The sequence below is a fragment of the Camelus ferus genome, chromosome 27, assembly GCF_009834535.1.
Source record: "Camelus ferus isolate YT-003-E chromosome 27, BCGSAC_Cfer_1.0, whole genome shotgun sequence".
Taxonomy (NCBI): domain Eukaryota; kingdom Metazoa; phylum Chordata; class Mammalia; order Artiodactyla; family Camelidae; genus Camelus; species Camelus ferus.
This window is the reverse complement of record NC_045722.1, coordinates 12,018,460-12,042,389: the sequence shown is the minus strand read 5'-3', so window position 1 is coordinate 12,042,389 and position 23,930 is coordinate 12,018,460. Positions and strand designations below refer to the sequence as shown.

At 45.6% G+C, this 23,930-nt stretch overlaps 1 protein-coding gene across 1 annotated transcript in view; it reads left to right on the top strand.

The window, feature by feature from the left end:
* The window catches only part of ABHD2 (abhydrolase domain containing 2, acylglycerol lipase), an 89,798-nt gene extending 66,517 nt beyond the window's left edge, over positions 1-23,281 (top strand). The window contains exons 7-11 of the mRNA XM_006192568.3: positions 8,618-8,710; positions 11,523-11,633; positions 13,772-13,841; positions 15,358-15,442; positions 17,399-23,281. Coding sequence (XP_006192630.1) covers positions 8,618-8,710; positions 11,523-11,633; positions 13,772-13,841; positions 15,358-15,442; positions 17,399-17,595 — 556 coding nt within the window. The 3' untranslated portion in view covers positions 17,596-23,281. The remainder of the gene's footprint in view (positions 1-8,617; positions 8,711-11,522; positions 11,634-13,771; positions 13,842-15,357; positions 15,443-17,398) is intronic.
* The last annotated feature ends 649 nt before the right edge of the window (positions 23,282-23,930 follow it).

Genomic DNA, 23,930 nt, shown 5'->3' with positions numbered 1-23,930 from the left:
ATCTGATCATACTCCAGCAGTTCTGTGGAACTGTGGGTTTATGAAAACACAGGAGACTTGGCAAACCAGCGTCTGAGAGCTGGGCCTTATGATCCCAGATTCCTTCTATTTACCAAAGAGTTGAGTCTCAGATGGCATCTGGAAGGGATCTGTGATTAAAAGGAAACCATTTAATCTGTGCCCTCACCTTCAAATTGTCATCTCTCTCAGGCATCCCAGAATCACACAAAAGAGATGCCCTACTGGGTAAAGGTTTACCTGTCCCCTCAGTCTCCTGCTGACAGAACCCTGCAGGATGAGTCCTAGGAGGGCATTATCCTCTGCTCTGAACCACCTCCACCAACATCAGTGTTTTCCTAGATCACTCCAGAGTCACCACATACACACACTCACACATACTCATCCACACATACTCATACACAACTCTCCAGGTTCTTCACATGCGTTCATATTTTTTTCTGTATTTACTCCTTATGATAATGTCTTTTGTATTACAAATGGGTATGACCAGTTATTAAAGATCTCTTGAAGAAATCCAGAATCATACAAAAAAGTGAAAAAAAAAAAAACCTGACTCCCTGACTGATCCAGTCTAAAGTCAAGCAGCCCTTATTGTTAATAAATGAATCCTTCCTTTTTGCCTCACCTATTATTTCTCATGGTGTAGTTTAAGCCTATTTTGTCATTTTCTGATGGATAGAGGCTATTTCTAAAAATATCTATTACTGGAATTTGAAGTCAACACATCCAAAGGGCAAATGAAAGCTCAGAATTCAGCCTCTGCTTGAGCCTTAAAGCTGGCCAAAAAGGAGAATTTAAATGTACCCAAAAGTAGACATGAAACATATCCCTGCTGGAACCTTTCCTGAGTTCCGGGGCCAAGGCCTAGGTTCCAGTTTTCCTCACCTGCCCGATGGGGATGACAATAATAATAAATAGTACCTCCCTCACGGCACCATTGTGAGGCTCAAATGAGTGCAGGCATATGAACTACTTGGGACAGAGCCAGGCACGTAGAAAGTAAATCAGGAACTCTTCATTATCATCATTACTCACTGTAATATGATAAGTAGGTCAGTGGATCACAAAGACCAATCTGGTGAACTGGTGACTGCCTCACTTCATTAAGAATCACCTGGAGAATCACATTAGAAATAAATTCACTTTCTTGGGCCTCACCCCTGGAGATCCTGAGTCATGAATCTGGGGCATGGGGCCAGGAATCTGCATTTGAACACATTTCACAAGTGACTCCTGAGATTTAGCCACGTTTAGTAGTTACTGGGCCCAGAGACCTCAGTGGTCTCTCCAGCTCTAGTATTGCAGGACTGAGTTCCCTCATCTTCCTGATGGGAACTCTCTCCTTCACTCCCTTCCGCACTCTGGTGAGCCAGGACATGCACCTTTATCTTGGCTTGACTAGAAATACTCAATTCATAGCCATTACGTCACCAGAGTTAACCAAAGTCCCATCCTTCCGGTGACTGGGATGATAGAGCTGGTGAGCAAAGGTCCCCCCCAGGACCCAGGGAGCAGGGCCTGGCCGGAGGCCCTGCCTGCTCTCACCTGACAAGTGGTCCAGGTTTTGGCAAGCCTTCTAGCCTCTGTCCAATCGGGCTCACTGGAGTCCCTTCCTCAACCAAGTGCGGTGAAATTACTGTGAACACTGACTTTGTGTTTAGAGAGCACTGGATTTGATAAGCAGGAGGATGTAGGACCCATTTGTTTTCATTTTTTCCAACGCACAGAATCTTAACAGCTTCCTTTCGTTTTGCTGCAGCAGCGCCATCTGCTGCTGGCCAGCGCATAGACCCACACGTCTGACGAACCAAGGTGTTCGAACTAAGGCAAAGGTTTAAAAGCTGGGAAACTAACCAGCAGCTGTGAGGTGCTGTACATTTTGCAGACATGGTCTACTTACTCCTCTTTAAGGCCTCAGAGCTCTTCGTACCCATAGTTACTTATTGTCGCATTAGGCTCCTGCAGAGGAAGGAGGCAACTTTATCCCCTAGAGCTCAGACAGCTAAGGCTCGGGCTAAGATCCCATGACCCTACGCACAGGAACGGGCAGCAGGTCAAAGCAACACCATCACCCTGTGTGTGCTGGAGCTGCTGGGGGCTCAGGTCCCCTCAACATTTTAATGAGTTCTACTCGCTGAAAGACAGTGCCTTACTTTCAACCAGTGTAACCTTTTCTTTTCCTGCCAAGGCTTGAGGGCGATGAGCCTTTTCAGCACGGGGATGATGGCAGCCATGCTTCCCTTACGCCAAGGTGGAGCAGGGAGGGCTCGCCTGCCTCTGCAGGGGCCACACAGGAGTTCATGCTTCTGGTAAATCTCTCCTAGTTGAGCCTACAGACCACTGGTCAGTGATCCATCCCCTCCCTCTGGCTTCTGGCCCCAGGCGTGCCCCTCCCCGCTAGCCACAGCCCCTCGTAGGCTCAGAAGCCAGCACCCGCTTGCTGTAGTTAGTGAAGTAGCTGCTGTTAAACAAGCCCACGTTTGCCGACATGCCGCACCAGTGAAGGAAGGAGACAAGTGCCCCGAAACTGCATGGTATAGAGCTGACTTAACACGTTTCCTCAGCACAAACAGCTGCCGGCTAACCCTGGAAACATGTGTGGTCAGACTCAGCCTAACTCTCTGGTTTAATCAATCATTTGAAGCTGGGCCCAGTCCCCAAGAGGGTATAGAGAGGTTTTCTTTTGCCTGCATGCTTAGGCTGAACTAGCTGGAGGTAATGACCTCTCTGCAGGTTGGCCCTGCCTCTGGAGGACAACCAGTTGCCAGCCTGGAGCCGCCTTCTGCCTTAGTCTCTTGGGTCCAGAGGTGCCACCATCTTCCTCCCAGAGGCCACGCTGTTTCAAGGCTGGTCCTGGTGTGGCCTCCACTGCAGCAGGACTCTTCTTGTAGGGCCAAGTTAGAAGTAGCCCACGTGTCCACCAATTTGGTGGAAAACAAAGCTGCTTTTATTTTTTTTAATTAAGAAAAATCTATAAAATGACAGACTGTGTATATTAAAAGTAGTGGAGAAGGCAACTATGTAAAACTCTGTAGGGAGAAGGAAATGGGGAGTTGTCATTTAATGGGTGTAGAGTTTCATATTTTCAAGATGAAAAAGTTCTGGCAATCTGTTATACAACAGTGTGAACGCACTTAACACATATGAACTATACACTTAAAAAGGTTTAAGATGATCAATTTTTGATATGTGTTTATTACCACGGGTTTTTTTAAAAAAATTTTAATGATTGCATATGGGTAAATCCTGGAAGGGAATCCCTTCCATCCCCAAATAAAAATAATTGTTACATTGTTGTGGGAAAATATTTAATGTACTTTGAGATTTCATTAGCATATTATTTTCAAGGTATTTTTTACTATTGCCTCAGACCATACTTAATAAATTCACCACCAATCTTAATTTGCAGGGCCCCTGCCTTCTTTGCTTTTTTTTTTTTTTTGAATATTAGAGTCATGCTTGCCCATCCCAGCTGTAGAGAACCTCTCTCTCTCGTTCTCATCCTCCATATTTTCTCAAAGACCACAGGAGAGCTGTTCAGTATTCTCAGTCTCTCAGCACTCTGAGATGTAATTTATATGAGCCAGGAGATTTGAATTCCTTTGGGTGTTAGATGCATTCTTTCCCACGTTCATTCTCTTCTGACTTTAATTCCTTTTAATTGGTGCTTTGTTCACTCATTTTGCAAGGTGTGAGTTGGAAAGTTGAGCTTTCTCTAAGCAGCACCCCGGTAGCATAAAGTGGTTGGCTGGCTCAGCCATTTCTTGCCTAATTGACTGCTCTGAGTGTAATTGTAGACCCCTGTTTTGTTTGGACCCTCTTCTAAGTGATTTAAAAATCCATCTCCTTGCACAACACCTTTTAAAATTCTTTTAACTGTGCAGAGAGAAATCTCTCACCAGCAGATGGCCGGGAAACCAGTATGGATAATATCTTATCATTTAATGTTACATCAATTAGAAATAAAGGCATTTTAAAGGAACTTTGTTTTGATATAGATAGGTAAGTAGATCGATGGATAAAATTCTTTAAAAGTCCATACACGTTAGTATGGAATAAGACTCCCAGAGAAGCCGTACTTGGGGTACTCTCCTCTTCTCATTTGTGATCTCAATGACAGAAACACTTTTTGAGGACTTTCAGGGCGCATCATCCCTTTTGGAGTCATCCTGGTTCTTGCTGAGTCTATGAAACCTGCCAACAAAGTTCACTCTGGATTATACAAAGGTTTCCTTCCTGTGATTATGACCTGGCTGCGTTCTCCCCAGTTCCACGCGTCTCTCAGCTGGTCTCTCCTGGTGGACTAGTATCTGGCTCAGCCTGGGGAGCACTTCCTGCCATCCCTTCTCTCTTCTGGAGAACATAGCTGTCCACAGGGAGGTCAAGAACTTGAAAGTTCTCCTGCGTGGCCATGTAAAGGATTCATTCAGTGTCTGCAGAGCTGGAGTCCCCTGGATTTGGTGCCCATTTTGTGGTTTGCATCAAAAAATGAAAATTCATTTCTTCCATCTGACCTGGCAGATCTCACCCAAACATTTGCCATATGTTTTTCCATCTTGGTCTGTGTTTTCTTGTCATATAGCACTTTGCTCCTTCTCTTTCTGAAAGTTTACCCTACTTTGAATAGCTGCACAGTGTCCATCACAGGATTCTTTCCAGTCCTGGTCCCATCTTAGCAAGTCTCACTGATACCTCTGAAATCTTACAGACTCCTGAGTTAAGTTCACCTGTATGTGCTCTTCCCATTGGCATGTCAGTATCTGAGACTATAAATGTCATCTTTCCCTCCCCTTTCTTTCCCATTTGCTCTCATGACACTGCTATTCTCATCAGCCTGTCATACCTGAAGTCTGTCCACCATGGTACCCTATGTCACAGTCTCATCTGAGTGTTCTCCCCCTGCCTCCACCATAATTCTCTTTAAACCTTCTTGATTGAGTCATCTGGTTCCCAGGTGGACATTCTCTCCATCCTCATGAGTTTCATGCCCAGAAGCCTGCCTATCCCTCGAGTGTCTTCAGCCAAGGCCAGAATTCAGACCCATTCTTAACATTACCAGTTGGCCAGCTCCCCACTCACCACAACCACCCATCTACGGAATTCATCCACCATTAACAGAAGCTGTGAAAGGACCCCGGGGACACCAGGGTGGCCTGTGGCAGGCCTGGGATAGAACTATAGGTACCTCAGTCATAGAGCAATCTAGGTGTGAAAATTCCTCTAGTTCAACCTCCTGACTTGGCAGATAAGGAAACTGAGGCTTGGAGAGATGAAGTGGCTTCTACAGTTTAGTGAACTACCCATTGGGGTTAGGCAGGCCCTAGTTCAAGTCTCTGCTCTAACTCTTGCCAGCCAGGTAGCCTGGACATCTTGCTAGACGTTCATCCCATTGCCAGCTCCAAGCCATGGCATGGGCTCATTTGCCTCTCTAGCCTGATTCTGTCTCCTGCCTCCTCTCACTACAAAAGCAGGGCAGATAAATTGGAGTTTGGCTTCGATGAGAGCTGCCTGAGTGAGGCTCTTGATGGAGCCGTATGTATAGTGGTTCCCGATGATCTGCTGGTCTTTTGCCTTCCCTGAAATGGTTGTTGAGGCTCACAGTTAACAGTTAAAACTGACTTTGATCTTAATTTTCAGTAGCTTATAGTCCAAAAGATTTTCTATTTTTCATCTTTTTTCTCCTCTTTCTTCTTCATCATTATGGAATGTTTTAGACACATACGAAATAAAAGAACTAGGATATTGAACCCTGTGTACCCATCACCAGCTTCAACCATGCTTAACTCTTGGCCACTCTTATTTCTTCTACACCCCGTCCACTCACCACTCCCTGGTAAACTGTATTATTTTAAAGCAAATCCTAGACATATCATTTCATCTGTAAATATTTCACTATGTAGCAGTAAAAGACTCAGGTCTTTTTCTTAAACATAATCACAATACTATGATTACACCAAAAATTAATAGTAATTCCTAATATCATCCCATTTCTAGTCAGTGTTCAGATTTCCTTGATCGCCTCATGGAAGTTTTTTAATAGGTGGTTTGTTTGAATCGGGATCTGCAAATGTCCACACATTACCTTTATTGATTTGTCTCTTAAGTTTCTTTTAGTCAGTAGGTTCCCCTGTCTTTTATTTCTTTTCCATCTGGTGGTGGTGGTGGTACTGAAGAAGTTAGGTCTTTTTTAAAATATATGAAATGAATATTTTTTAAATAATACATTGATCTTTGTTATGTTTTATTAAGCCACTATAAAATTAAGTTTAAGTTTCAGTCCCTTAATTTTATACCCCAAGGTGGTAAAAGACATCCCTTAAATATAATGAATGATAAACCAAAGATATGAGGAATCAATGGTAGCCAGCATTGGTTGGGTGAAACATGGGTCCCAGCTTCCTTATCCCAGTTCCTCCCTAAGCCCTGGGCCCCTGTGATTCCCCAGAGCCTTTCAGTGAGTGATACTTCTAGGATTATTTAGTCAAGAAATCTGCAGCACTGAAGCATCTTCTCTTGGCTTCAGTTTACCATCAGTGTCTCCTCCCTTCTCTGCCTCTGCAGTCCCGCTAATATGAAGGAGATCCTGACAAGAGCTTTCAGGAAGTCAGCAAAGGGAGAAATGGATGAGGGCAAGAGAAAGCTAGGATTTGGGGGTTATTGGCTCTCTGAGGAAGTGGCAGCTTGGGTCCTAGGTCAGAGGAGAGGGAGCTGTCCAGGCAGCAGGCTATGGTTCACGGGTTGAGTGACCCCACGTCCCTCCTTCCTCAGACCAAAAGGCAAGTGTCCACAGTCCTGCCTTAGCTGGGGCCCTGCCCACGGTGATCCAACCTGTCCTTCCTGGTCCCGCAGTGTTTGGGAGCCCTCCACCCGCCGAGCATTTATAAAATGGCCTTTAACCTTTGAAGGCAGCATTAATCTTCACTGTGAGCTTTGGCCCACTGTTTTGTGGGCATGTCACAGACCATTAAATCCACAAACCCTTTCCCTTTTAACTTTCCACCAGCTTTTATTTTTTAACCGTGATATTATGGGAAATGTTTGCTATTCCAAAATTGAAGTGTGGCAGCTTTGAGGAAATTACTTTTATAAATAACTCCCTGGATTTTTTTTTTTTTAATACCTACGAACCACCCTCCCTCTCTCAAGAGTCCCCTCTCTGGCCATCTGGGAAATGAAACCAATGGATTCTGTGTGAGAATAGTGACACCCAGATTTGTGCCCAGGGTGTAATCAGGCCTCGAGACTCAGAAATCTGCCAAATGAAGGTTAGCATGGACTCCATGACAGCTGTGTTTGGGTTCACACCCAAGGGAAGAAAGCATTGAGCAGGGAGGTCTGAGCGGCAGCCCAGGAATTACCACATCAGTGTTTGTTCACCTGACACATGGGCAGGGATATCTGGTCGCAGAGGCGTGTAGAAGAGGCTGGCCGTGCTGTCTGCTCCCGCCGCACAAGGTGGTGGTGGCCGAACGTGGGCGCCAGAGCCAGGTTGGACTCAGCTGGACTTGACTGTTCTGGTGTGACCCAGGGCAGCTCTGTCCCTTGACCTCTGAGTCCATGGTCTCCTGATCTGGAAGTGGGACTGTTACCTGCCTAGTGACCCCCACTTCAGTAGGCCTCGCTGTGCCAGCTACACACACTAGCTCTAGAGGCCATAAGACTCATGGCCCCAGCAGCCATGCCTGGAAGGGGTCGATGGCCTCACTACTTCTTCCATTCTTGCCCCTTAAATGTTAAAGGCTAATCAAAAGAAAGCTCAAATTATATGATTTTCCTTTGCCATGCAAATGGCAACAAAAGAAGTGTTTTTTTCCTTTCCAATTTTTAAAATTTTATTGAATGAAAGATTGTTTAAGTTCTATAATGCTTTATGGGGGCGGGTATAGCTCAGTGGTAGACCTCCATTGAAAAATAAATAAATAAACCTAATTACTGCCCCCCCAAAAAAACAAAAGGAATTCAGCAGTATAGTGCTTTACAATTTTCAAAAGTTTCACGTACATGATTTCATATAATCCCATAATAACCCTTTTTCTCCCCTCTACCCCTATATTGCCCCTCCCCCTTCTCTCTCCCCACTGGTCACCACTGGCTTGTTCTGAGTCTGCTTCTTTTTCATTTTCACTAGTTTGTTGTATTTTTTAGATTCCACATATAAGTGATAAAAAAGAAATGTTTTTAGGTTTTTCCCTACACAGTCCTTCTCCGCACCCACCTTCCCCTTACACTCGCCTGTTGTTAAGCCAGGAACACTTGCTTCCAGGGTAGGAAGCTGAGTAGGGAATGTGCTCAAATGACAGTTGAAGCAGACTTTGGTACTGGCAGGTCCTATGACAACGAGAAGCCCAGGTGATGAAAGAGGGAGTCGGCAGGGTTACCAACCAAGCCTGTGGCCCCAGAGAGCTTTCTGGCCAGGGCCTCACATTCAGCGACGCTGTTACAGCGTTTCTGCACATAGTTTGAGGACCACACGTTGAAGCCCACGTTCCAGCGTAGGGAGCCGGCCTCCCCAGCGGCGAGAGCCTTGCCTCCCGCCTGCACAGCCACGTCCTCCCCTGGACGCAGTCGCTCTCACTCTGGCTTGTGGTTCTTCCAGGGCCCAGGAAACCTTCATGCAGTGGGACCAGTGCCGGCGCTTCTACAACTTCCTCATGGCAGACAACATGAAGAAGATCATCCTCTCCCACAGGTGTGTGCCTTCCCTCCTCCCCTGGGAGACCCACAGGGCCTCTCTGAGCTTATTTCAGAGTCCACTAAAAGACAAAGCTCCGGTTTGTCCAGAAAAAAAAAAAAAAAAAAAAAAAAGTCAGGGATCGAACAGACTCTCAGCTGACTGCTTTGTGACTTGGTTAGAAACAAACTTGTCCTAAGCTACCAAGTTCACCAAATCGCTCTCTGCTTCCATAATTTTCAAATACTCCAGAAGGAAAGAGAAACCGGTTCTACTCCATTCTTTCCCAAATGAGGGCAGTCCTGAGGGTGGCTCATCATTGTTTAGGAAGCTTTCTTTTTAGGGTGCTTTTGAGCTTGGGGATCCAGAATCATTCTCTGCTGGCCCCTGGGGTTCTGACCAAGCAGCATTGTGGCAGGAGTCCAGCCACTGGTGCAAAGCATAGAGTCTGTGTATCCACCATACTCTTCCTGCCTGTCTCCTGCTCAGAATCCTTTGGTGGGTTAGCCCCTGACAAGTGCCTAGAGCAGCGCCTGGTCTGCAGTAGCGCTCAAGAAATACCAGTGATGATTTCATCATTGTGGTTATTGTTTGTGATATCATCTCTTTCCCCACACCTCCCTCCCCTTCCAGCTGGACTGGGCCCCTCAGAGACCCACATGCCCTCTGGTCTCTCCCACACCACTTCTGCCCTTTCTGAGAATGTCCTTCCCATCATCTCTGCTGGTCCAAACCCAGTGCATCCTTTTAGGTTCCTCTCAGGTGTCTGCCTCCGTGAAGCCAGCTCCTCCTCCCCCAAGTTGTTTTTCTGCCGCCTCCCCAGTGTGAATCCTGTGTCTTGAACTAAACTGGAAAGCACTGGAAGGCTTGATGTTTTGATTTCCCCAGAGCCTGGTACATAAGGGGCACTCAAAAAGTACAATTTTACAGGGGTTTTGACACCATCCTAGGAAAAGCAATCTAACTGAATGGTCAGTTTCTTACTCCTTTTTTTTTTCAGTGGTTAAAAGAAAATTTGGTACTAGGTGGCCAGCTGCACAGGAAGACTGGGCTTCCTGTGGGTGGGGTTCACATGGCGCCCAGGCAAGGCTGGCGCTCACAGGCCTCTCAGGCTGCCAGGCTGCGGGGAACGTCCCCAGACCTCGTGTTGGGTGGGTGGAGGACACAGGCTGGCTGAGTTTCCACTGAGCTCATGGTGTTTGAGCATCAATTGTGTGCTGGGCCCTAAGCTGGGTGTGCCTCAGCTGAGGTTGGATGGGTCCAGGGATTTGCTGAGGTTCCAGAATGGGTAAAACCTAGGCCATCAGACACCAAGTCCAAGTCCTCTGTATTTCCACACCTCTGGAATGGAAAGTGGACTTCTCGCAGGGAACATTTGTTTTGCTACAGGGCCCAGTCTTGCCATTGATTAATTAGTCCAGAAGGTCCATCGTGTAATTCTTAACAAAATGAGAGAGTCCTTTGGATGTACTCTAAGTATATTTACATTTCTTAAATATACCATGGAAAACCAAATGTCTAATAGAAAACAGACTTATGGTTACTAGCGGGGAGGGAGGGAGAGATAAACTGGGAGTTCAGGATTTGCAGAAACTAACTACTACATATAAAATAAACAACAAGGTCCTACTATATAGCACAGAGAACTATATTCAATGCAAAAGAATATAAAGAGGAATATATATATGTATAACTGAATCACTGTGCAGTATACAAGAAATTAACACAACATTGTAAACCGAGTATACTGCAATAAAAATAAATAAATAATAAAAATGAAAAAGCCAAATGTCTAGAAATTTGGGGGGCACTTTTATTATCATTCTTTTCTCATCAGCATTGTCTGTTCTTTTTTCAAATTTTTTTCTAGTTTTATTGAGGTATAATTGACATACAGCACTGTGTAACAGGGCACTTGAAATTGTGAATTCTATCCTATACGTATGTAACCCTAATACTCTTTTGGGAAAAAAAAATTTAAGAAATTTGTTCCTCTTCTTTGGGAGAGGGTGTGAATGGATACCAGAACATTCAGTTTTCATAATGAATCTTTCCCACCATAGGGCCAAACCTCAAAGCAAACTCAGTGTTCCTTCAGCTGTGTGAGCGGGAGCCCTTGCTGGGAATGGAAGTTGAAATGTGCACATTTTGACCTCTACCTTTCTTGTCATCCTCTCATATGGATCTTTTTCTTACTGGAAATGATTACTCTTCTGAGTGCACATTAGCTTTTTAGAGCTGTTGATTTGCCCAAATGCTAAATGGGTAAACCATTATCTTCCTTGTTAAGTGACACAAACAGCTCATAAAGGGAAAGGGGTTTTGCCAAAGGGGACAAAAGTGTCAACACCAGTGTAAAGATAGGGCCTCCACAACTTTGGACTGAGCCCCCCTCCACCCCCAGTGTGGCTGATAGCCCACCCCAGGCCACAGTGCCCATCCTGAGACCTCCCAGCAGTGCAGGTTTTGTAATAGTCGCCTAGGCTCAAATCCACTCTTTAGTTTGTTGAGCTGCCCCTGAAAAGGAAAATAAGGTCTTGACGTTCATACTTCTTCAGTTATTCAAAAGTCAACAATGCAACCTTATCCTCTGGGACATTCTGAAGGCTAAAGTGATTTATTCCTAAGTTCCCCACATATAATTTGTCAAAGACTCTCTCCTGGCTTGCCTCTACTGTGGTTATCTATCATCTGCTTCTTTTAAAAAAAACTTTTTTCCAGCTCTACTGAGGTGTAATTGACAAAATTACAAGATATTTCAGTGTACAGTGTGATGATTTGGTTATCATCTGCTTTTTATTCTCTGTCTGCTTTTTTTTGTCTCTTCTAGGCAAGCTCTTTTTGGAGACCATGTTAAGAAACCCCGGAGCCTGGAGGACACAGACTTGAGCCGCCTGTACACGGCCACATCCCTGATGCAGATCGATGACAACGTGATGAGGTGTGCCCACGCTCTGGGGCAGGGTGCCAGGCGGGAGGCAGTGAACCAGCGCCTCCCAGCACCAGGGGTTTCCTCTGCCCGCTTTAGTGTTAAGGGTGAAGAGCATTGTTATTATTTTTTGTTTTTTTAATATGTCCACTGTCTAAAAACTGAAGATTTCAGAGGAAAATCCAAATTTCTAATGTCTCTTGAAAAAATAGGAAAAGGCTCTGATCACTCGTTCTGCCTTCCTACACGGCGCAGCTGAGCTTGAACAAGGGCGCTGAGTGTACACACTCTAGTTGTCCGCAGTCCTCACCCTACGGGCTGTGCCTCAATGCCGGTACGGGGATCAGGTGCCACAAAATCTACATGTGGCAGTGGAGTAAAAGGAAAAGAAAATATTTCTTGTACCTGTCTGTGTCTCTATCAAAAGTAGAAACATCAAAAATAGACCAAGAGAGCTGTGTTTTGCAAGAAAAATGGACAGCTTCTCCCTCTAAGGGTGTGAAGACTCTCCTCTGGAGTGTAATATGCAAGCCCCGCCCCTTCACTCAGTTAACCGTTTCCCTGCCTGTCCCCACTAGCCCCTCCGGGACCTGAGGTCCCAACACTAACAGTGTCCCCTTTCCTGGCACCAGTAGTTTCTGATGGAGGTTAGCCTTAGCTGGAAAAGGTAAAGTTGATCTCTGACCTCATCGTTCTCTTTAAAAAAAGTCATCCTTTTTATTTAATGATCAAAAGCAAGCTAGCGTTCATCCAATAGGTAGGCAGATACTGACCTCAGGGTGTGGGATCTGTACGTCCTTCCTTAAGGGATTTTAAGAACATTTTTACATCAAGTAACCTTGAAATAGACTCATAAACAGTTACTCAAAGGAAATGGAAATGAGGAGATTCCTGATATGTTCAGAAGGAGAGAATTAATTTTACCCACCCTCACTTACAGTGGGGCGTGTGACTTTAATGTACACATTACCCTAATGAGAAAAAAAACAAACTTACTCAAATCTCATTCATCTTCCAAATTTTTTTAAGCCCAAAAGAGAGTGTTCTTCAACTCTTCCTAACACTCTTCCTTTTTAATTGTGCCAGATAGTAGCACTTTTCATGATCATAACCAATTTGGGCACCCTGCCCATTAACCCATTGCTAGTAATACTGAAAGACTGGAGTGCCTTTCTGGAGCACTGAGACCACAAAGGAACTAACTTCATGGAGACAAATGTCCTCGAGATGCTCTCTGCACTCAGCCTCTCCTATTATGTTTGGCTTAATAGTCCAGCCTGAGCATTCTGGGTCCTTTCCCAGCAGAGATGTCTAAAGAACCTGGTAGTGGAAGAGGTCCACAGCTTCAGGGGAGCCCAGATATCTTGAAGACCCTAGTCCAAAGAAACTCACCATTCAGAAACCAGAGGCCCTAATCTGGGTCAGAAATAAATGAGGTTTTCAGGGATCCTCTGAGCTGGGGCTGACTCGGCCTGCTGGTGTCAGAGCTCCAGGCTGAATCGTGCTGGCCTCTCTGAGCACAGGGCAGGGCAAAGCGGCAGGACCTGCCTGCTAGGAGCACTGAAGGGTTCGTTAAATGTCCGTGTGTCTCTGACTGATGCTCCATGGGGGTAACTTTGAATCCCCGTCTCATTTCTGTTATCCAGTGCATATTTCATTCCAATTCACAGTGACCTGGGTCACTCTGCCAGGAAGCATTCTGTTGAAAACAAAGTTCTAGTACATGCCTTTGAATTGCAGTTTCTTAGTGTCTATGGTGACATCTGGTTTTATGTCAAAAAGATGTAATAAACACTAATAATTACTATAGATAACACTTATTGAGTAACTACTCTGGGCCAGTTATTATGCTATTATATTAAAATGTCACTTTAATGTCAGAAACCTCATGGTGCCATTAAAACAGAGCCTGTCCTAAACTCCATTTTACAGAGGAGAAGCTCAATGAGATTAAACCTTTTGCCTAAGGTCACAAGGTAAGTGGCAGAGCCAGGATTTGAACCCGCATGCCAAAGCTGGGTGCTCTTAACCCCTAACTCTGGTTACTTGTGTATATTCCACTGACATTATGAATTAGTGCAGGAACTGGTGCTGTACTCAAATCAACTCAGCATTCCAATCTTGTCTTTTTCCTTTGTGTGTGTGTCCAGGAAGTTCCATGGCTATAACTCCCTGAAGGAATATTACGAGGAAGAAAGCTGCATGAGGTACCTGCACAGGGTGAGTGGCGACACTGACTCAGAGGCGGCAGCATCTCAGAATTAGCGTCATTCCATCCAGCTCAACCCAGGGTCTAACAGGCATCCCTCTGAAGTTTCCCTGGTGGAAGCTCAGCCAGCATTTGGCTCCAACCGCTCTAGTTGTTGACTTGGGTTTATTATTGAACCAAACTCTGCCCCTCTGTGACCTCCATGTAATAATCCCAGAGCTGCGCCTTAGTGCAGTGAGGACCAGCCTGCTCCCGTATCTGTGTGAAAGTCTTTAAAACTGCTGCCACACTCATTATTTTCTTACTCTTCCTTTGACAGTACGATCCTGCTTGATTCCTGCCATGGTTCCTCATAGGAGATCCGTGTAGATTTCTTACAATCCTAGACCCTTTTTGGGGCCACTGTATATTTTGTTGGTGTGGTGCCTAGGATTGAAATCAAAATTCCTGCCATGATCTGGCAAGCACAGAGTCAAATTGGTGCATTTCTGTATGAGAATGATAGAGGAGCATGTCTTTTAATGATGTAGACTGGTTTATATTAATGCAGTTTTCAGCAGCTCCAATAAACTGTGTGTGTATTAAGCTTGTGGCCAATGATAACCCCCATGTTTTTTACCTGAGCCACCACCAAACCAGTCTCTCCCATTCCGTCTTTGAACAATTACTCTTTTTACTCAGACACAGGCTTCCCATTTATCCCTGTCAGTGTCCTCCTGTTGGTGTGGCCTACCACTCCCCCAGCTAAAGCAGATCATTGTGACTCTCTGTCCTGTCGTCTGTCATATCAGCCATCCCTCCTACTTCATCGTCCAGGCTTTTTGTGTCGTCATTTAAGCCATTACTGAAACATTGAGCTGTCTAGAGCCAATGTCAGGGACATCCAGTTTAGACAACTAGTCATTTCACCCCTGAGCATGGCTGTTCAGTAATGTCTGCATTACCCCATCAGCATCATATCTGCTAAAATGAAAAAAGACGCTATTTTTGCTGTTTTGCTAAAACAGATGTTAAATGCAAATCTGCCAGGAGCTTCCTAATATCCACCAGCCTGCTCCTGTTTTCAACTTTTAGATTCCTCTAGAAAGACTCTTTTGTCTAGCGTGGAGTACACTCCTTTTTTCCTCCCCACAATATAAATTGAATGAATATGTGCGCAACTCTTTGTAAAGCCATTTTCCTGAAAGGTCTGGCTAATCTGAAACATTGTGAAGATGATCAGAAATATTTCGCGAGTGAGCGCCATGGAGTCTTTACCCGCGCCCACCAGAGCACGTGGGGCACCTCGGACCCCGAGCTTGGCTCCTGCACTGCCTGCCCGCCAGGGTTGTCATCACAGCAGCAGTTACCATTGCTGCCACTGCCAAGGGACACAAGGCGTCCTTAATCCAGCTGTTCAGCAGACTGAGCGCTGACCCTCTTCCTCTGGCTTCCAAGACATGTCTGGTAGTGAATTTGAACCTTGGCTCAGTGGGGTCTAAATAAAGGGAGTTGATCATTTAATTCTGCCTTATTTTCTTGTTTCAGATTTATGTACCCCTCATGCTGGTGAATGCAGCTGATGACCCCTTGGTGCATGAAAGTCTTCTAACCATTCCAAAGTCTCTTTCAGGTAAGTGCTTTCTTCCTGCTGCCCCCTCAACCACTCAGCAAACTGCCACAGTAAATTCTGTCACCTTCACCACGCTGTCATCTCCTGGAGACCAGGACATCTCATGGCAGTGTTCTTATTTAGTCTAGCCTGATAGTCCCGGGACTGTGATGGAGCCTAGGCAGAGCCTTTTTGTGTTCTGTCCTGGTGCAAGAGACAGGAGCATCATTTATATCCATAGCCAGGTGTGGGGAGTCCCCTGGTGTTCTATGAAATTATTGTCTCAGGGATGTAGTTCCATTAAGGCTGAGAGTTTGACATGAAGAGATGTTTACACTTACAGCTTGACTTGAAAAGCAAAACAAAAAAGCCAGTTCTGCTACCTCTTTTGACAGACAGCCTCCTCATCTGCTCTGAGGATTAAAAATACAAGCAACTGAAAAAGCAAAGAAGGTTGCTCATGGGAATGACATTGTGTCTCAGGCCAGCACAGTCGCATGCCAGGCTAGGTAGGAGCTACAGGAGAAGCTCAAAAGAGGGTAGCAGAAGGAAACACTGGAGCCACAATCCAAAATTACTTTGCATTATAATCCAGATCTAATCTGACCAAAGCTGCTCCTTGCACAGTCCTCTGTGATTATGTTTCCTCTTGTAAATATATGTGCACCAGAGGGAAGAGGACCACTTCTAGTTCTCTCATGACCCCAAGCTAAAGAGTAGATAATATAGCAAGCAGACAAGGAGCCACGCCCAGACAGCTTCGTTCGCTGCTCAGAGAGAACGCGTCTGTCACAGGTGTGTTATGTGATAAAAGCTGTCTCCTGTCAACCCGATCAGACCACAGGCTTCCTGCACAAAAGCAGCCCACCCAGCCATGGGAGCAGCAGTGAGAGGAAACAGCCACTCTGGTTTCCCTCTGCACATCTAAAGTGACATCCATAGCATTAATGCTGTCACACAGAAATTTATGAAATAGCAACTGAAAAGGAAGAATAAAGGGTGTCAGACAAGATAAGAGCCCCTGTAGAGCCAGAAATGTGCATGCCAGGAAGTGCCTCAGAGGCCTGGAGCAGCCAGCAAGGGGCCCCTTGTCAGTTATCCCTTTGGGAAGACAGATGCTTCATGTGGTACCTGACTATACCTAGCTGTCCACTTTGCACACATCTTCAGTAATGGCTTTAACTAGCCCATGTGGGACTAACTTAAACATAGACTCATAAGTCAAGCTCCAGGTTAGTAATTCTTAGATGGCCATTTAGCATGTGCCATTGAGAGCCTGGGCATCTTTTAACACAACTTGCAGCTTTATATTTCAGTCTTAAAAGTCTGTAGTGAAAAATCGTTGACTCCATTGAATTCAACTGGTACTCTAGCAAATAAGAGAGCGCTGTGAATCCCTTCTCAAAGCCTGGCCCCCACCAGTAGCTTTGGCATCATCTGGGAGCTTGTTAGAACTGCAGAATTTCAGCTCCTTCCCCAGGCCTATTAAAGCAGAATCTGTATTTTATGGTGGTAGCCAGGTGATTGGGATGCACGAAGTTGGGAAGCACCTGGCTGTACAATTGAGTCACCTGGGGAGTTTTAGCAACACCCATGCCTGGGTTCTCCTCTCACCTGTCACCCACTGCCCCCCTCAATCAGAATCTCATTGGTCTGGGTGCAACATAGGGATTGTCTAAAAACCCAGGGTGATTCTAATATGCAGCCAAGTTTGAGAACCATTTAGAGTTCTAAGGATCTCTGAGGCCCATTCTGCCCCAAAGCCAAGCTGCTCTTCCCAAACCTGCTAGATGCCACCATCTCGCCTGCCCCACCGAATCCCCCTCCCACTTTGGAATGAGGCAGAGGGAGTGGAAGTCGGATGCCCACTTAGGTGACACCTTCACCTGTGGGGAAAGCCTGGCCAGCTCGCTTTCGCACCTCCTGCCCTGGAGCTGAGAGAGGCCAGTGACTCACTCAGCTGCCTTTCTCCTGCAGAGAAACGGGAGAACGTGATGTTTGTGCTGCCGCTGCACGGGGGCCACCTGGGCTTCTTTGAGGGTTCCGTGCTGTTCCCTGAGCCCCTGACATGGATGGATAAGCTGGTGGTGGAGTACGCCAATGCCATTTGCCAGTGGGAACGTAACAAGTTGCAGTGCTCTGACACGGAGCAGGTGGAGGCCGACCTGGAGTGAGGCCCCCCAGACTCTGGCACGCTCCAGCTGCCCTCCTCTGGAACTCATGTCCCTCACCGGCTGTTTCAGGTCTCCCATCTCCCTCAATGACCTGGATCTGACCTCACCATCAGCGGGGGCAACCCACCAGGCACACCTATCTTGAAGTAGGTGGCTGTCCCTGGGAGCTCCAGGCTATTTTTGTGCTTAATTACTGGTTTTCTCCATTGCTTTGTTAGCCACGGTGACAAACAACAGGGTTCTCACCCTCCTGTCCAGTTTCAGCATCTGATTGCTTTCAGGCCAATTACATCTAGTTTCCCTATTAAAAATGTGTCTGGACAGCAGTTTTGCTTTGCCAATCAAAAGGCTTTTCCCCAAGAGCAGTGAAGGATGTGTGTTATTTTGTGGTGGTTTATATGTGTCCTTACATAGACCCTAAAAAGAGCCAATGCCGTACATGAGGTTCAGCTTGGGAGCCCGAAGCCCTGGCCTCCCGGGCCAGAGTGTGGCCTCCTACATGGCAAAGAAGATTCCCTTGAGTCACGAGCCAAGTTTCTCCCTCACTCTTTTCTAAGACAGTTTGCCCACACATTGCTGATGATGAGAGTCACCTGGGGTGCTTGTTAAAAATTCAGCCTCCCAGGTCCCTCCCCTTGAAGAAGCTGATTCAGTGGGTCTGGGAAGGGGCCTGGGGATTTTAATTTTTGACAAGTGCCCCATGTGATTCTCATCACCAGGCAAATCTGAGAAACACGGTTGTGCGGGGCCTTTAGAAACATCTCAGTAACTCGTTTTATTCAAATTCATGGTCGGAGGTGTCTCTCAGCTCCCAGGAGCCTCCAAAGCAGCAAAGCCTGTCGAGCACAGCTGCCCTAGTGTGATCTTAGTGTGACGTCCCAGAAAGGGCCTGGGTGGGGTGAAGACTTTGGGCTGAGGCTCTGCTTCTCCCTGGCTATATGACCCTGGAAAAGTCCCTTTGAAGTTTAGTTTTTTCACCTGTCAAATGGGGGACTTAGACCAGGTAAATTGCCGAGATCACTACCAGTTCTAAAGTTCAATGACAAACTCAGTTTACTGAGGTTTGAGAGAACATCCCTCCAGGGGACCCTGGGAGCTATTCTAAGCTTGTAGACATCACCACTTGCCTTTCTTTTCTTTTTCTTTTTTGTCCCTCACTTCATATAAAGAGGTTTTGGGGTGTTTTTTTTTAAGCACTCAGTTATAATTTTATTCTTTTTTTAACCCAGACCTCTCTCACGCCAGCTTTTGATACCAAACAATTCAAAAGTTGGATCTGAGTTTGGAGAAATATCTTTCCAACTGAAGACGGTGTGATCTTGAAACCAGATTTTTAATAGCTTATATCTGTAGTCTGTTCGCTAGAGCTTTCCAGAGTGTGTCTTCTCAAATGAAAAGTCACTCCAGGTCTCAAGTACTCCTATCCTCCAATTCTGTGGTACTTGAATATCTAAAAACCCGGCACTTTGAAAAATTAGCTATCTGGAACTAAGCAGGATTACGAGTGAAATGGCCTAGATACTTTAAAAAATTTTTTTTTGTTCCTGCTTCCTCTCCTTTACTCTAGGACAGACAGGAATATAAATAGTGGGTCTGTGTGTGCATGTCTAAAGGGTAAAGGGAGCCACCTGAGGGCCTGGAGGCCACCCCTCATGGCCACAGGTGGATGTAGTTTGGGCATCAGTCCAAGTCATGTGACAGTAATGTCTGTAACCCGAAGAAGTTGTTTTCTGACAATCACCAGATCGTTCTAACTAGTAACATCAAAAACAGCCATTATCTGAAAAGATTGAGACTTCTGTGGTCTCCACTTTGCTTCGGTACAATTTCTCACACACACACCAAATTCATCATTGTGACTTCCCCCCTAAGTTGTTATTTTTCAAGTGCATTTCTTTTTCATTTCTTTCGGCACAAATTGGCACTTTATCATCTACCCCTCAATTTGGAAGCTAGTCCCTCCCCTCTGTTACTGTTCCCTCCAACCAACAACCACAGCTGTAATCTAGAAGATTCATCGTCCCATTTCCATTATGTCTTGAGACTTTTTTGTGAAATTAGGTATACGAAGCAATAACTCAGTGGGGTTGAATCACCATCCCAGGAGGCAAGAGGCTCCTTTTCATTTGCCTTAGGTCTCATCTCTTATCTATTCTGACAAAGTAGTGGCCAGGTACCAGCTCCATTGAGAAGAAGACAGTGCTGTTGTCACACACATGGCAGGGCAGGGGCAGAAGTCCTTGGAGCCTGGTCTGCACGGCAGTTCTGATGCCCACGGAGGAGAGGCAGGGCTCAGGGCATAGCTTTTGTTGCTCCACAACCAGAATTTACCCCGCAGGACTGTGGGGGCCGTGTTCCAGCTGAAATCTTTTTAGTGTGTGAGTCTGAATGGCCCTTGCATTCCATTTTGGCTCAAATGAAATCAACTGAAGCCCTTTTGTTCAAGCTTCAGGGTCTCAGGCATGGCAATGAGAGTATAACTGTGGCTATCTTAACAGGAAAATTCTTGTTTGTCCCTGAATGGGAGCACAGAGGCATTGAATTTACAGAGATGCAAGCTCGCCTAATAAACAAGGAAGCATCATTTTATATGTAGGTCAGCTTTTTCCTTCCTCCCGCTTTCTTTGCTTTTCTTCATAAAGTCATTCCTTTCTGATGATAACGTGAGAGCTCTTCTTGCAATCAAGGTCCTATTTGGGCTCAAACAAGGCTGAATTGTCAGAGTATTTGAACATTATATTTTAAAATCAGATGAAGGATATAAATTGCAGGAGCCTAGACAATTGTATCGCAGGAAGAACATGTTTTAACATGTCTCTGGGTTGTACTCCCTGCCTCTAAACAGTATGAAAGCAATGATGATTAGCTGAGCCCAAATGAGGATTATCTGACTTGAAAAATGGTCTCAAGTCTCCATGATGCATTTATGTTAATAGGGAGTTTAACAGACTTGAAGAAAACCTCTTACCTTTCCTGCTGTGAGTTTACACCGGTCAGTCCAGAGCAGAATGAAAGCAGAAAGTTGTTTGCTGTCACTATATTCTTTGAACCCCGCTGCAGTGTTTACACACACTGTAAGAGTGGGAATATACCTGTAAGGGGAGCATTCCTTTCCTGACATGGTGTGATGGAACCAGGGTTCAGGAGACCCAGGTTCTTGTCCTAACTGTCTCTAATTCACACTGGGTTGTGGGCAATCACCTCACCTCCTTCACCTCTCTGAGCCCCAGTTACCTCATCTTAGACCATCTCTTAGTCCACTTCATCTATTTACACATCATTTGCCGGAACATTCCCACTTGCCTTCTACAGCCCTTGCAAGTGGAAACAGATATGTCAAGGCCTCAGGCTTATCTTGAGAGGGGACTTGAAGAGGGAGTTACTGCTTTGAGCCTTCGTTGCTGAAGACCCTTGATTTTGCCCAAAGCCCCGTGTCTCTGACTGGCTTCTCTTCAGAGCCTCCACTGTCATCTCAGTATCCTTTCTGTGCCGAGGGTGGTCTTATGACTGGGACAGGTGCTGACCGTTGGAACGAGCCAAATATCCCCATCCTTCTGTGTGACTCAGGCAAACATTGAGAGTTCCCAGGGCAGAAATCCTTCCTGCTAAGGCTTTCATTCTAAAACTATGGTCTTCATTAAAGCTGAACTTTCTGGGTAGCTGAGCTTATATGCCTGGCATCTGAATGAGAGCTCTCTTTGTCACTGTGTGGCTTGAGATCCATCTTGCCAGCTCCGGGGAAACAATACATGTGTTCTTGTTTGTGTTTGCCAGACAAGCAGATGTCTGAGATGTGAGAGGCTTTTGTTTTCCCTGGGCACCGGTTCTGACTTGGAGCTAAAGTAAAGATCACTGAAACATCACGTTGAGTTAAAAGAACTCAGGTCTTTGTCCTCTAAGGCAGGACAGGAGAGTTATTAAGAAGCATTTCCCTGCAGCATCTGCTCACAATATCATCTGGAATTGTTTTCTTTGCCCAGAAAGCCTTAACTCGCCTCTAGAGTATCCCCTGGTATTACAACAATACTGTGGCTTTGGAATTCAATTCTTCTACTGTAGATGTTTGAGGCAAAGCCACAGCAAAACCAGAGAATTCCTTCATGTGGCCTGTATGCTCCTTGTTAACGTTAGACCCTCTCAACCCCCTCAACAATATGAGTGACCCCAAACTGGCCAAACACCTCATCTCTGATGCCTTTCTTCCTTTGTGGCCTCATTCTGTGTTCAAAACCACTTTGGATTCATTGGATGCTTCAAAAAGCCATGATAAGTGGCCTGCCTGTGGCATTTAGAGGTCCAGCAGTCGAGGGAAAGGTTTCCTCCTCCCTCTATTAGCAGAGGGAAGTGCCCCTGTCTTTGTAAACTCTGATTGCTTTTGCCAAATGGCGTTTGCAGGGGAACTGGTCCCTACTGGCAGTGAGAACTGGAATGCTATCCACAATGAAAGCTCCCTCCTCGCTGCTGCCACTGCCTGCGGATGCTGCAGCCTGGGCATCCCCACCGTGTGGCCCTCGGAAGCAGGCTGCAGAGCCCAGCTTGCCAGCCATTCTCAGACCCCAGGCAGTAGACAGCTGCCCCTTTTGAAGGAGTCAGGCCCACCCACACACCATGTTTTCTAAACCAGTTTTTCCTAGCATGTATGTGGGTAAAATGTTCATATATGAATGAATAAGCTGAAGTTAATTTCTAACCAGTGGATTAAGTCTTTTAACTCAACTCCTGCCAATCAGTAATGACATCTGTTAACCTACCTTCTCCCCCTTCTGGACCCCATCTGCCAAGAAATCTATCGCCATAAGTTGGGGACAGTCCCCTGATAACACCTGCAGAAGTACCGTTCATCTCCATAGGCATTCTCCTTCCAGACCACCCACAGTTACCCAGAGTAACTGCTGAGCCCTCAGTCCCAGCGCCAGCCACTTGCTTCCCAGGCTGCGTGCGTGGGTGGACCAAGTTCCTGGGTGTAGGAGTTAGGTTTTGTTTGGTTTTTGTTTTGGCCTCCTTGGTTTATCCTAAAGCACAAGTCCATGTAGAATCCTGTCACCTCTCCGCACCAGTTCAGATGATCTGGGTCTCTCCCACTGCCTCAGGAAGACCTTCACTGTACCTGAGCTTTTGACTTCTGCCACTGCAGCTGCCTTAGCGACACCAGGGGTTGGGGGGGGCGTTGGAGGGGGAGGCCAGTTTGCATCTCCCCCTTTCCTGGTTAGACTCCCATTAACCACATTCTTCTGTTGGTAGATCTGCTTGCAGATTGATTTTTGAGAACCATCACTTTCACATTCCTAATTTATGTTTGTTTTGTTTGATTTCGTTTTGGGGGATTTTCTGAAACTTCAAATGCTGCCCTGAAGATGATGTAGTTTTGAGTTTGTGTTCTGAAAGCCTCCGTGCTGCTGGATTTAACGGGGGCGCGGGGGAAACAGAGGATCCTCCAGCACCGAGGTGTTTAAGATTTGCAACTAGCAATGCAATTTTTTCTAAATATGAGGATATTTACCTTTATTAAGAAATGATACTAAACAATCAAGGTGTCCTTGATCATTTTATGTTCTCATATTACTTTCGGTTCTATTTTGATTCTGTGTGGTGGTAAACAAAAATCATGACAAACAAAAACTGTAATTTTGTTATCTTTGATTCAGTGGAATTTCTTTACTTAAAAAAATAAAAGACTAAAAATGTACTGTGGCTGTGTGTCCTTCTTAGTGGAGATTTTCGATCTAAAAGGGTCTTCCTGTGTCTTCATCAAAGCATGAGCTTGAAAGAAATGGGCAAAACACCAAGTTCTCATCACAATTGATTTTAACCCAGCCTTGCAAATACCAAAGAAATTTTCAGGCCACAGGTGTCTTTACAAGGCCATTATCTCCAGGCAAGAAAGCCAAGGCCTGAGATAACAGAGAAAGCAGCATTTTAATCCCTTGCTCTATAAAGTGAACCACGTAGACAAAATGTAAGGTGAGATGTAAATGGTGGTTGCCATGCATGATTCACATACTCTTCTAATAGTGTTCTTTGAAAGGACTAGGTGAACGTGACCTAAATTAAGATTATATTGGGTTGGTGGAGTAATGGTGGCATTTTCTTCTCCTTTGTGTCTGTCAGAATCCAAACTAAGGGTCTCCCAGGGTCAGTCACTGGCCCAGCCAGGAGAGTTGTGCCCGTCTATGCGCCCCCACCCCAAGAACCTTGCAATTGGAGTTTTCTTCCCTCCTTGGCCATGTGAAACCTTTGACAAGCTAAGTGGGGTGGGGAGTATTGGTTTTGGAGGATGTGCATTAGCATGACCTAGGAATGCCCAATGTCAGATTTCAAAGTACGTCCCTTTCAGG